The sequence below is a fragment of the Xyrauchen texanus genome, chromosome 26 (genome assembly GCF_025860055.1).
Source record: "Xyrauchen texanus isolate HMW12.3.18 chromosome 26, RBS_HiC_50CHRs, whole genome shotgun sequence".
Lineage (NCBI taxonomy): Eukaryota > Metazoa > Chordata > Actinopteri > Cypriniformes > Catostomidae > Xyrauchen > Xyrauchen texanus.
The window spans coordinates 13159479-13171619 of record NC_068301.1 but is presented as its reverse complement, the minus strand read 5'-3'; the positions used below and the strand labels follow the sequence as shown (position 1 = coordinate 13171619).

The following is a 12141-nucleotide window of genomic DNA, read 5'->3' as shown; positions in this document are numbered from 1 at the left end:
GTAAGTAGAAAGAGCACACACCGACAAGCCCGTTTCGACCCGACATAGAAATGATTTGCACCCCCAGGTGCAAGGCCACATAAGGTACAAGGTGGCACTGGTCCACCAAGATTGACAGCTGGTCCACCCATCATAGCTGTCGTAATTGAGTTGTTTGGAAATAACGAGAAAAGAAATGCAAATTAACAGCATTTGACCCATTGTGTCATGCAAGTAGAGTAAAAATAATCAATTCTGTATCCAGTGGGTTCTGGATGCTTTTTTTATTGCTATGGTCGTGCTGTATGCCACAATAAATGCACATTGAATGTATACAAATTGGTTTATACTGGTTTAAAGGTCATAGAGGTGTGCACACATGGGCTGTTGTGGGGGAGTCAGATATGTTCCCCATTATTCTAACATGTAGACTCTCCCTGCCTCCGAGCAAGAAAACATATGCAGATACACAAAGTACTAACTAAACAATAACCATTCAAAACATACCACCTGTACGTGACACCACTTTCACACACTAAAATCTTTTTCTTTATTAGTAATTTTGTCTTTTTTTCTAGTTTCTAAACATCCTTAAAACAAGATATATTTACATGCTACATTCACACAATTGCATAAGATTTTAAAGGGGTCAAGACATACTATTTTTAATATATATATATATAATTGTATTATCTTAATTGTCATGCAGCCCTTCCAATGCAGACATATTTGAAATGCAATCCAAAGAAAATGAATCAACTCCACACAACATTAAAATAAAAAGAATTCAGGGTTGACAAATAATGTACACCCAACACATTTCATCTGAATGTATCAAACTGTTCTCTCAAGCACAGCATAAACTATCAAACAGTCATGACATATGAAATATTCATGAATGAAATTGGTTACTTACAGTTTTTCATCCAATAGTCCAAATTTAACAGCCCCATCTTTCAAAAACTTTTCCTTTGCCATGCTTGAATCATATTGTGACTGTTTCACAAGCAATTCACACTGAAATCTTCGGAATACACAAATGTAATACAATACACGGTGATGTTGGGTGCTTCAACCAGCTTCAACAGGCCAAAGCAGAGATGCTGATCTTCACATCTCACATCTTCCATTTTTGTTTACACACATACATTGCATGTGTTTCTCCTAGCCAGTACCAGCAGCAGAATGAGACACGTTTTTGATAGTTCCACTTGTACCGCTCTTATTACGCAGCGCACATCGCCAGAAATGCATCAAAATGTTCCAAGATGTTTACAAAGACCAACAATTAAAAATAGCACAGATGGTGCAAAAATCGGTGCAGGACACCTTCCAAACAGTACAACAGCAAGACAGCGCACGTGAATCAAACCCAATGGGGATCCTTTTTAGAGTTATAACTTGACATTGCATATTTACAAGCTGCATGAGATGTATGATAATGGTCAAAGCCATTTGTCTAGTGCGCGTGTAGAAAAACATTTAAATCCAAACAGGCACATTAAAGTGTCCTGTGTAAGTTCACTTTGGATGAATCTCCCATGACAGGCCCATATCTCTCCGCTTCACCTATGTGACTGAGTGAGCAGTAGTGGTTGCAAGGGTGCAATGATGGAAAAATAGGTGTTGCATATGCAGATGTGTTTGGTCCTTGTGACATCACATGTACCACGAATTCCAAATGAAGCATTTTTACAGCTTGGTTTAAATAAATGCTCTTTTTCTATTAAGGAGGTAGCTTTCAGTTCTGAAACTTACAGTATGTTTTTATAGTACAATTATCTCTTATATGTCAAAAGATCAAGGAAAATTGTATTCTTCATGTCATGACCCCTTTAAGACTTTTTTCAGGCAATTTGTCTTGTATTAAGTTAATGTTTTTTAATTATTTTTAAGTCTAACGCATTTTAGTGAGGTTTATGCTTATTCTTACAGTTTATGCTATGTTTATGGGGTAAGAAAAATTCATTCAAAATGTATTCACTTAAAAATCAAGACTTATCTTACACGGTTGTTCATTTCAAGTGAATTGAACTTGTTTCAAGTATGTTTAGTTATTTCACCTGAAAGCTTCTGTGCAACCTTTCTTTGTCAGTTTACTTATCTCTGATGACCCTTCAATCAGTCTCTGATGGCACTGCATAAATGTTTATGGATGAGCATAAAACTTATGTCATAGTGGGCACATCATTTACTGTGCATGCTTATAATATGTCCCCAATTTTTTCTTCCCAAGTTGGGTGTTGTATGAGAAACCAGACTTCAAAGGGGAAAAGATAGCTCTGGATGAGGGGGACATAGAGCTGTCAAACCCATTCAAACTGCCAGATGAAGAAGAGGTTCATGAGCAGAATGGAACAGCACAGGATAATGGAGAAGAGGACCAAGAGTCCAAGCCACTACCAAAGAGGAAGTCCGTCATTGGATCCATACGGCGAGCAGTGAGGGTATGTCAAGCTTGTGTTTGTTGGCATACAAGATTAGGTCTACCAATTGCACATTTTCTATCATCTCTTACTCAACTGCAATTTAAAGCCTGAACTGATTGTTTTGGAGTCATGGACTGAATTTTAAAGAATACTTGAAAGCAGGAATTTGAGCCATTGCATATATAAAGATCAAGTGTTTGGATATGGTAGAAGTGACTGTGAACTACTACTGGTTTCTGTAAGAACTCCAGTATAACCATCAGATCTGATCGTAGTGCGCCCCCCTGTGTCTTGAAGCTGAATTGTGCCTTTATTTGGTAGTGCTTCCAATGCCTTAAAGGTCAAGAGTATGATTTTTTTTTACTATTTTAATCCCAGCTTAATATGCAGAGCCAACTATAATAAGACATTCATTGGTAGTGTTTTGATATTCTATCAAAACACTGCTCTGTTTAATTAACCATTCCGAAAAGTCTGACATAGCAACATTGGCTTAACCAATGGCATGAGTTTGGGTCGGTATTATCTTTCAATTCTGTGATGCAGAATGTGGCGTGAAAATCAAACATTTCACCTTTAAAGTCCCTCTGAAGTGCCTTGACGAGCACAGTTTTCTTTGGCCTATTGACGTATTTCCTACTGAAACATGAATTTGGGGTGGATTTTGTTGAACAGCTTGTGCCTTTTAAAAAATATCCAGTAGGATTTAGTTCTTTGCAGCGCCCGGGAAAGCCACACACACACACACACACACATCTGCTGCTGTGTTCTGCTGGGGAAACAATGAAGCAATTTCAATACAGAGTCTGACCGCTTTTTCACTGACATGAAAACTGAATGATGATCTAAATGGCCATGTTATTTCATAACCAGCCTACAAACAAGCACAGCACATCACAGTCTTTGCTTATGACACGGCTAGTGCAGTTGTTGAAGTCAATGCGGATAAAAGAGAAACAAGAGAGTAAATGATCACAATATCAATGTTTTTTTTATCACAGTATTCTAAACATAAAGAATAAAGAACACTAACTCGGGCTGTACATCCCAAGAAATCTCAGAAAAACGCCTGCATTAAACATATTAATTAACTCCAGCATGTTCCTTGCATCCAACTCCTGCGTACACACATTGCAACGCTCCCTTTGAAGTGCCCTGCCAAGTCATCATCGGCATGGGTTAGAACTCTACACTGTGTTCTTGTTCTAAAATGCATTTGATTGGATGTAGTTTCTCAACCTCTATGTGGCATCATGACTTTGCTTGGGTTTCAGCCAGAAGAAAGGCACTGCAGATTTGAAATGCCTATATCTTCTGAAAATACATTTTGTCAACGTTTAGAAGTACACTAGCATATGTATTACCTTAAAGCTAATATATATGGACTAAAAGCAGCAAAACTTCACAGGAGTTTTTAAGGAACTTCTAGTTACATAAGTAAACAGCATTTATACATTCATGCTTTTGTGATTTAATACAACACCTTTTTATATTTAACAAATTCAACTCATTTCTGCATTTGCAGGATTACAGTGTTCCAGAAATAAGTCTTTTCCCAGAGGAGAATGCAGATGGTAAAAAGATCACGTTCAGAGACACATCAGATGATGCCAGAATCTTCGGCTTTCCAATCAAAGCAAACTCCATCATCGTCAATGCTGGACTGTGAGTGATCAGTTGCGCTTATTTCAAAAAATGTCAAACAGCATCATCACCGTAGTTTGAGAGTTACAGTGTTTGTTTGTTGAAACCATTTGTTTGTTGTTCACCAGCTGGTTGGTGTTTGCGGAACCCTTCTTTCAGGGCGTCCCACGAGTGCTTGAAGTTGGGGGGTTTCCCAACCCTGCTGCCTGGGGAGTCACACACCCGTATGTGAGCTCCCTGCACCCACTCAAAATAGTAAGTGCTCCCTCCTCGGTCCACTGTCCTTTATGGCCATGAGTCTACAGAATCTAATTAAATTATTAATAAATCTATTATGTTTTGTTATTTATTTATTTATTTTAGGGGGAACCTAAAGTGGAAAACCTCTATGAGCCAAAAGTAAGGTTTTTATAAAATTAACAGCCATCTAAAATCTATGTGTTCTTTAAAGGCTTAAGGAAATTAATTTTAATTCATTGAGAATATAATTTTGTCTATAACAGATTGTGATCTATGAAAAGCCTTATTTCACTGGGAAAAGCAGAGAAATCTACACCAGCATGAAAGATTTCATGACAAGAGTAGAAAGACAACAATCATTGTTTATGTACAGTGCTGGATCCATTAAAGTTATTGGAGGATGGTAAGTATTTAATGGGATAGTTCACCATAAAATGAAAACGTTCCCATCATTTACTCACTCTCATCCATCCCAGATGTGTGACTTCTTTTTTTCTGCTGAACACAAAGATTTTTAGAAGAATATCTCTGCTCTTTTTTGTCCTTACAATGCTAGAGAATGATGACCATACATTTAAAGATGTTAAAAAAAAAAGGCAGCATAAAAGTAATTCATAAGACTACAGAGGCTAAATACATATCTTCAGAAGTGATATGATAGGTGTGGGTGAGAAACAGATCAATACTTAAGTCCTATTTTTACAATAAATCTCCACTTTCACTTTCAAAATGTGAAAGAATGTGAAAGTGGAGATTTATTGTAAAAAAAGAGCTTAAATATTGATCTGCTTCTAAGGACCAAAAAGTCAAACACATCTGGGATGTCATGAGGGTGAGTAGAAAAAAAGGTATGCCATGCACTGACTAATTTAATTTCCTCTCTCTTTTGTTCTGTTTTTTTCACTCCATCTGTCTTGTAGCTGGGTGGGCTATGAGAAAGAGGGTTTCCGTGGTCACCAGTATCTTTTGGAAGAGGGAGATTACCATGACTGGCGGGTGTGGGGAGCGGATAACTCAGAGCTGCGCTCAGTCAGAGTCATCCACGCTGTAAGATGCTTTTACACAGTTCCATAATCACAATTTAGCCATACAGGTGACTTTATATGTAATGGAATGAGCTAATACGTCTTATTATGAATGAACTGTCTCAGATCTAATTTTAGTGGAATTAATTCTGGACTTTGTCATTTCTTTCATGTAGGACCTGTCTGAGCCCATGCTGGTATTATTTGGGAGTCCTGAAGAGGAGAACGAGGGGGAGGAAGAACCCACATTTGAGGTGAAGGAGGCGGTCACAGATGTGGAGGTTTTCGGGTTCGGCATCAACACCCGCTCCATCCATGTGCTGAGGGGAGCGTATGTTCGGACTCTTTTTTCTATTATCAAGAAAGAATAGCACCATCTAAGTAGTCCTTACGACTTTTGTGCGATATTTATGACTTGTTGTGAAACCATACAATAGCTTTGTGTAAGGAACAGACTGAAAAATTATTTTCATTTTTGGATTAACTATCCCTGTAATATGTAGAGTTACATCCATTTAATTGAGATCAAATCATACAGACTTTTTTGTTGAGTGAATTGACTTGTTTCCTTGTCCTCAGATGGGTCGCCTACTCTCATGTGGATTTCTCCGGTAACCAATATATCTTGGAGAAAGGCTTCTACAACAACTGTGGAGACTGGGGTTCGGGAGACAACCGCATCTGCTCTTTACAGCCTATTCTACCTGTAAGTTATCTTAAGAGATTTTATTTTCTATTTTCAAAGATTTTATTCACTATTCATCACAAATCAAAAAGACTTTATCTGTATTTAACATTCTGCCTTGATAATGGCTGGATTAGTTAAGATCTTGATTTCTTTAAAGGGATAATTTACCCAAAAATGAAAATTCTCTCATTCACTCGCCCTCATGTCATCCTAGATGAGTTTGACTTTGTTTCTTCAGCAGAACACAAGCGAAGATTTTTTTTAAGAATATCTCAGTTATGTTGGTCCTTCCAATGCAAGTTTATCCATATGTTCAGGAGCTATATGATAGGTGTGGTTGAGAAACAGATCAATATTTAAGGGCTGTTTTACTTTAAATCTTCACTTTCACTTTTAAAATGTGAAAGTCAAGATTTATAGTGAAAGTTACTTAAATATTGATCTGTTTCTCAACCACACCTATCATATAGCTCCTGAATATGTGGATTTAACCACTGTAGTATTATGGATTACTTTTATCCTGCCTTTATGTGATTTTTGGAACTTGTCACATTTTCTTGCATTATAAGGACCAACAGAGCTGAGATATTCTTCTAAAAATCTTAATTTTTCTTCTGCTGAAGAAAAAAAAGTCAAACTCATCTGGGATCGCACAAGGTTGAGTAAAAAATTTGAGAATTTAAATTTTTGGGTGAACTATTCCTTTAATTAAATTGGTCTTGTTATTTAAAAAATGTCAGGTTTTTAAAATGTATTTAAAAAAGTTATTTTAAATATATATAACAAATATATTATTTGTTTATTTTAAATGTATTTATTTATTTTTAAATATTTATTATAAACATTATTTTAAAATTTTTTATTTCTTTCGTGTACCCTTGTTATCTGTATTATTGCTATGTAAAGCACTTTGAATTACCACTTTTGAAATAATGAGCTATATGAATAAACCCACCTTACCTTCTTTATTTCAGGCACCTAGTGAAGGGCCCATCTTCAGAAATGAGGTGAGATGATCGAGTTTTTCTCCATTCAACCGTGAAGAATGTACTCCTCGTCATAAATGCAGGATGCTTAGCGATGCATTTGTGCTCACTTTTGCTTTGTCCATCTGTAACTCTAGGTGCTGCTCTATTCAAAGGCGAACTTCCAGGGCACATGTAGGGTGTGTCTTCAGAACCAGGGTTGTTTGCCTGAAAATCTTATAGTCAAGTCATGCAGAGTGGTAGGAGGGAGGTTAGTGGGCTCTTTTTGGCATGACTTGTATGACATGGGTGCATACAGCAATAATGCAGAGCAACTATTTATATATTTCTGACTGGCACATTGGATTTGTCTAATTCTATGCATTTCAGTTGGGTGTTGTATGAAAGAGACCGGTTCACAGGAAACCAGTATGTTTTATCTGAAGGGGATTATCCCAACCTGACCAGCATGGGCTGTCAACCTGACTGCTATATTCGCTCTCTCAAAGCAGTTCCAATGGTGAGTAAAAACACTGTTCCTTTTTTATCTGTTTATGTGTTAGTGTTAGTATTAGGAGTCATTCTAGGCTGCCAACATGTTGCATTCAGAGTGGTGCAGGAAATTTAGGAAAGCAACTAGGATCACATTCCTCATCTATCATTGCTATGAACAACTGACAATTGTTTCTTTGTGCAAGATGTTTAACCAGGCCTCTGTTCCTTTAAGAGAAGAATGTATGTGTATTTCTTTTATTAATTTTTGTATGGGTTTTTTTTCCCCTCTGTTTTAGACCTTCTCAGTGCCATCGATCTCTCTCTTTGGACGAGAGTGCTTTGAAGGTCGGGAGGTCACTTTTGATATGCAGGTTCCCAACATGCAGGAAGAAGGCTTTAATACACAGTACTTCTCTGTCAAGGTCAACAGTGGATGGTGAGTGTGTTCTGATTTTTAAATACTTCTTCATATTAAAATATGTTTGTTGTTTCATGTCTGTACCAGTTTGTTTGCAGTAATACTGGTCTTTGAGGTTGGTTAATATTACAGTACATGTCCATATCTCTGTCCTGCAGCTGGGTGTTATGTGAACATAGTAACTACAGGGGGCGCCAGTTCCTTTTGGAGCCTGTTGAAATCACAAACTGGTACAAATTCAGCTCACTCTCCAATATCGGCTCTCTGTATCCAGTCAGACAAGTTAGTATTGCTTACACGTCCAAATAAATAAAAAAATAATTTAAATTAATTGTAAACAGTCTACAATTGTCTATGTGTGTGTCCCTATAGAAAAAAAGACTGTTCCGCATAAGAAATAAGGAGACTGGCCACTATGTGTCAGTGCAGGGTGGGGTTGAGGACATGAAGACAGGCCGCGTGGTCGTTTCAGAGCAGGTAGAGGGAATGAGCGATGTGTGGCTTTACCAGGACGGACTCATTAAGAACAAGGTACATCATACATGTATTACACTATACATTTCTGTATTGTTGTGATACATCAATGTCAAATTAAATCAAGCAACAGAGTGATATTGACTAAATTATTAATTGATAATGCTGAGATATCTTTGGGTTATATGATTTAATCACTTTTCAATGCATCCCCCCACTTTATTTTTTGGTAATGACTTCAGTCATTTACACTGTCCTTTTGTCCTCCCACTCTGTTTAAGCTGGCTCAGTCCATGAGTCTACAGGTGGTGGGTAATGTTGACTCGGGTGCGAAAGTGGTGCTGTGGACTGAATCACGTGTGCCAGCACAGACGTGGAGCGCTCAGGTCAGCGGCAAAATCTCCAGTGTCAACTTCCCAGGAATGGTGCTAGATATCAAAGGTGACGCCAACAGTTTATGCACAGAACACAAGCTTTAGAACAATGTGACTTCTGTTATCATAAAAAAATATATATACTGTATTATAATCCTATAATGTACAGTATAATTAAATATATGTTGATTGTAAAATTTGACAATAATCGTTAAATAGGTACTGTAGTTGACATAACATGTCAAGCAGTAATAGCAGTGTCCTTTAGTATACCCAATTTTCTTTTCTTTTTGCTTTTTTTTTTTACATTTGTGCATTTTTTTAATTAACAGGCGGTTTTTATTAACAAATTATTGAGAATTACTTTAAAAACTTTAAAGGATATTTATACATTAATTACCTTAATATTTCTTCCAGCAGGTCTTTTGAAATGAATTAAAAAAAAAAATGTATGGAGCTTCTTAGATGACAGGGCGGGAATTTTTTTTGTGAAATAGTTTTGCGTTCTCTCACAATACATTTTATTAGCCAAACCATATTTTAACCATGATATTTGAAGTGAAACCATAGTAATAATACAGTAAAATTAAACCTATGGTAATAAAAATCTGAATTTTGTGGTTAATATGGTTTAACTATAAAATCACATTTCCGCCAAAACTGAAACTGTCATCGTTAAAAATAGTAAAGCCATGATTTTACTACAGTAAGCATAATTTAACTATGGTATTTGTATAGTAAAACCCACCTTGAAAACCTAAAAATTATGATTTTTATTAGCATAGTTTTCATTTTCCTGTATTATCACTACGGTTGTACGAATATCATGGTTAAAATATGGTTACTGTATTAAAACCATTGTAAATTCATTGCGAGGGAACGCTAAAATATTGCTAGGGCACGTACAACTTTTTGCGAGGGAACGCACACTATTTTGAGGGAACACAAACTATTGCTGAGGGCATGCAAAAAAATTAAATCAGGAAAAACAATTCCCTCTCTGTCCTCTAGGGGTTCTGTAAAAAGAAGAAAAAATAAAAATTATATATATATATATATATATATATATATATATATATATATATATATATATATATATATATATTATTATTATTATTATTATTATTATTATTTATTGATTGTTTTTTTTTACATTTATTTATTATTCTAATTCTTTTTTTTTTTTCAGGTGGTAAGACATACGACAGACAACATTTAGTGATACAAAAGGAGAATGAGGAGCATGGGAGCCAGCAGTGGGAGTTGGAGTTTGTCTAACTCCGCCCCCTTTCCTCTTTACACTGACTCCACCCATTCCTCCTGCCCTGACAAATAAAAGCACTCTGTAATCTGATTTAAGACACTTGTAGGGGTGCCACTGAGTCGATTTCATGTACATGCAGAGGATGACCAGAGGAACTCAACAGATTCGTTTTTCTTATCTGTAAAGTCTATTTATGTGTAATACACTGGGATCAAATACCACCTATAAAAATTCTAGTTTTTATTTTATTTTATTTTTTTGTCCAATGGTGGTGACTTAGGTCGGGGGTGTTATTTGAACATGGTTTTAATGCAAGAGATAAAGATTATTATAACTGAGACATACAACCCATAGTTTCACTCTGCACAGTAAAGATAGTGCTCACAGTTACCCTGGATAATGATGGGAAGTGTAGCTAAAACAACCGTGAGAATCTTTTTTTTTTTTATCCTGTTTGTTTCCTTATACCTCATTTACATCTATTTGTTGAATACACTGCATTTGCATTAGTGCCCACACTGTGGTCTTAGTTGTCATAAATAATATACAATATATACAATTATCTATGAAGCCAGTGACTTTTGAAGCTCAGATATGACCTTCATTTCTATTCATTTTATGTATTTTAGTTTTTTTTTTATTTACATGATAATATTTTTTTCCTGGACTTGCATTAAACATCTTGGGTGTAGTCTGGTATACTATAGTATGAATGTCTGCCATTAGTTTATAGCCTTTGCTACTGCTAATGATGGTTATCCTGATGAGTTTCTATGATAGGTTCGGTCTGTCATTTTATTTTTTATACCAAAAAGTGTGATGCCAGAGTCAATGTCTTTTTGGAAAACCAAGAAACTTTATTCTGTAACTTTATTTTTCAAATTTCAATGTGAAATATTATGTAACAGGGAGTGGCTTTAATTTTGTAATAAAACAAAGTATATAATATATTAATCATACTGTATATCGTTGTTTTCAGTTGTTAAACTTGTTTTTATTATTGAGATTTATTGATGTATTGATGTTTTCTCAGATCTACGGTGGGATCCAAAAGTCTGAAACAACAATTGAAAATTATTCTATATTGCATTTGAATTTAATTTAATTTCCATTACAAATAATCAGCATAACAATTTTAGCAATAAGTTGAATAGCAAAATTAACATGAAGTATTTGTTTTACATTTTTTGAAGATTTGAGTGTTCTTAAGAGCATCTTGTGTGCTTCAAAGAAAGCAAAGAAATCTGACCTTTTGTTCAAAGGACAAATTTGATCTTATTTGATTAGTAAAATAGTTTATTTGAAACCTAGAAATAGTGCTGAATCTGAAATATTTATAATTTATTTTACTTTGTAATTTTTTTTTGTTTCATTTTTTCAGGTTTAAATTAGATTTCGTAACTCAGATTTTCAATGTGATCTCTCTGTATGTTAATATTTAAAAATATTTTTTCAAATTTGTATCAGTATTCATATGGCTTATTTAATTAGGTACTCTTTGTCAATTCAGTTTCAGATACCTGTACTGGATGTATTAGCCAATGACTGTATGACTACTGTTCTTGTTTAACTGCTGTCAGATCCGATCAGCGAGACTCATATACTCAAGCATGACCTGGCTGGAACAGAGTCCGGGAATAGCATGTACACTACGTGTTGGAAGACTCACAAATCTGATAGTGGTGTTTCAACTAATGTTAATGAGAAGTATGCAGATGTTCTGATAGATTAACAACTAACGTGACTAACTAATGCCTGACACACCTCACAATGTTGCTCTTTTAGGTGGAGATGAATCCTTGTAATTATATTTTAAACATTTGACTTGTGTTTGTGTACACAGTCACTTCCAAGTTCAACTTAACGTCTCTGTTGACATTAAGTACACTTTCCCACATTTCTCAAAGTACACCACTCAAATTCAGTGGCTATCAATGAACTGATATTGAGTGCTCTGATGTAAAATTGAAATATAAACCAAAAACACTACGAATCCCATTGTTTACATTAATTTAGAGCCATCTTTTTAAGTCCAAGATGCTTGATGTCGGGGGCTACTTCTGTTACACTTCCAGTTATGCAGGTTTCTACCGATTTCAGTGTGTATGTAGCCTTCAGGTCACACCCAGTGATGGCTATCTGATAT

General features: G+C 35.6%; 1 protein-coding gene across 1 annotated transcript in view; it reads left to right on the top strand.

Annotated features, from left to right (window-relative positions):
- The window catches only part of LOC127619479 (uncharacterized), a 46131-nt gene extending 35169 nt beyond the window's left edge, over positions 1-10962 (top strand). Inside the window, exons 7-22 of the mRNA XM_052092325.1 lie at positions 2216-2426; positions 3934-4073; positions 4181-4307; positions 4416-4451; positions 4556-4695; positions 5213-5339; positions 5494-5648; positions 5897-6023; positions 6980-7012; positions 7129-7241; positions 7361-7490; positions 7762-7901; positions 8042-8165; positions 8256-8414; positions 8639-8798; positions 9921-10962. Of these exons, the coding sequence (XP_051948285.1) occupies positions 2216-2426; positions 3934-4073; positions 4181-4307; positions 4416-4451; positions 4556-4695; positions 5213-5339; positions 5494-5648; positions 5897-6023; positions 6980-7012; positions 7129-7241; positions 7361-7490; positions 7762-7901; positions 8042-8165; positions 8256-8414; positions 8639-8798; positions 9921-10009 (2011 nt within the window). The 3' untranslated portion in view covers positions 10010-10962. The remainder of the gene's footprint in view (positions 1-2215; positions 2427-3933; positions 4074-4180; positions 4308-4415; positions 4452-4555; positions 4696-5212; positions 5340-5493; positions 5649-5896; positions 6024-6979; positions 7013-7128; positions 7242-7360; positions 7491-7761; positions 7902-8041; positions 8166-8255; positions 8415-8638; positions 8799-9920) is intronic.
- The last annotated feature ends 1179 nt before the right edge of the window (positions 10963-12141 follow it).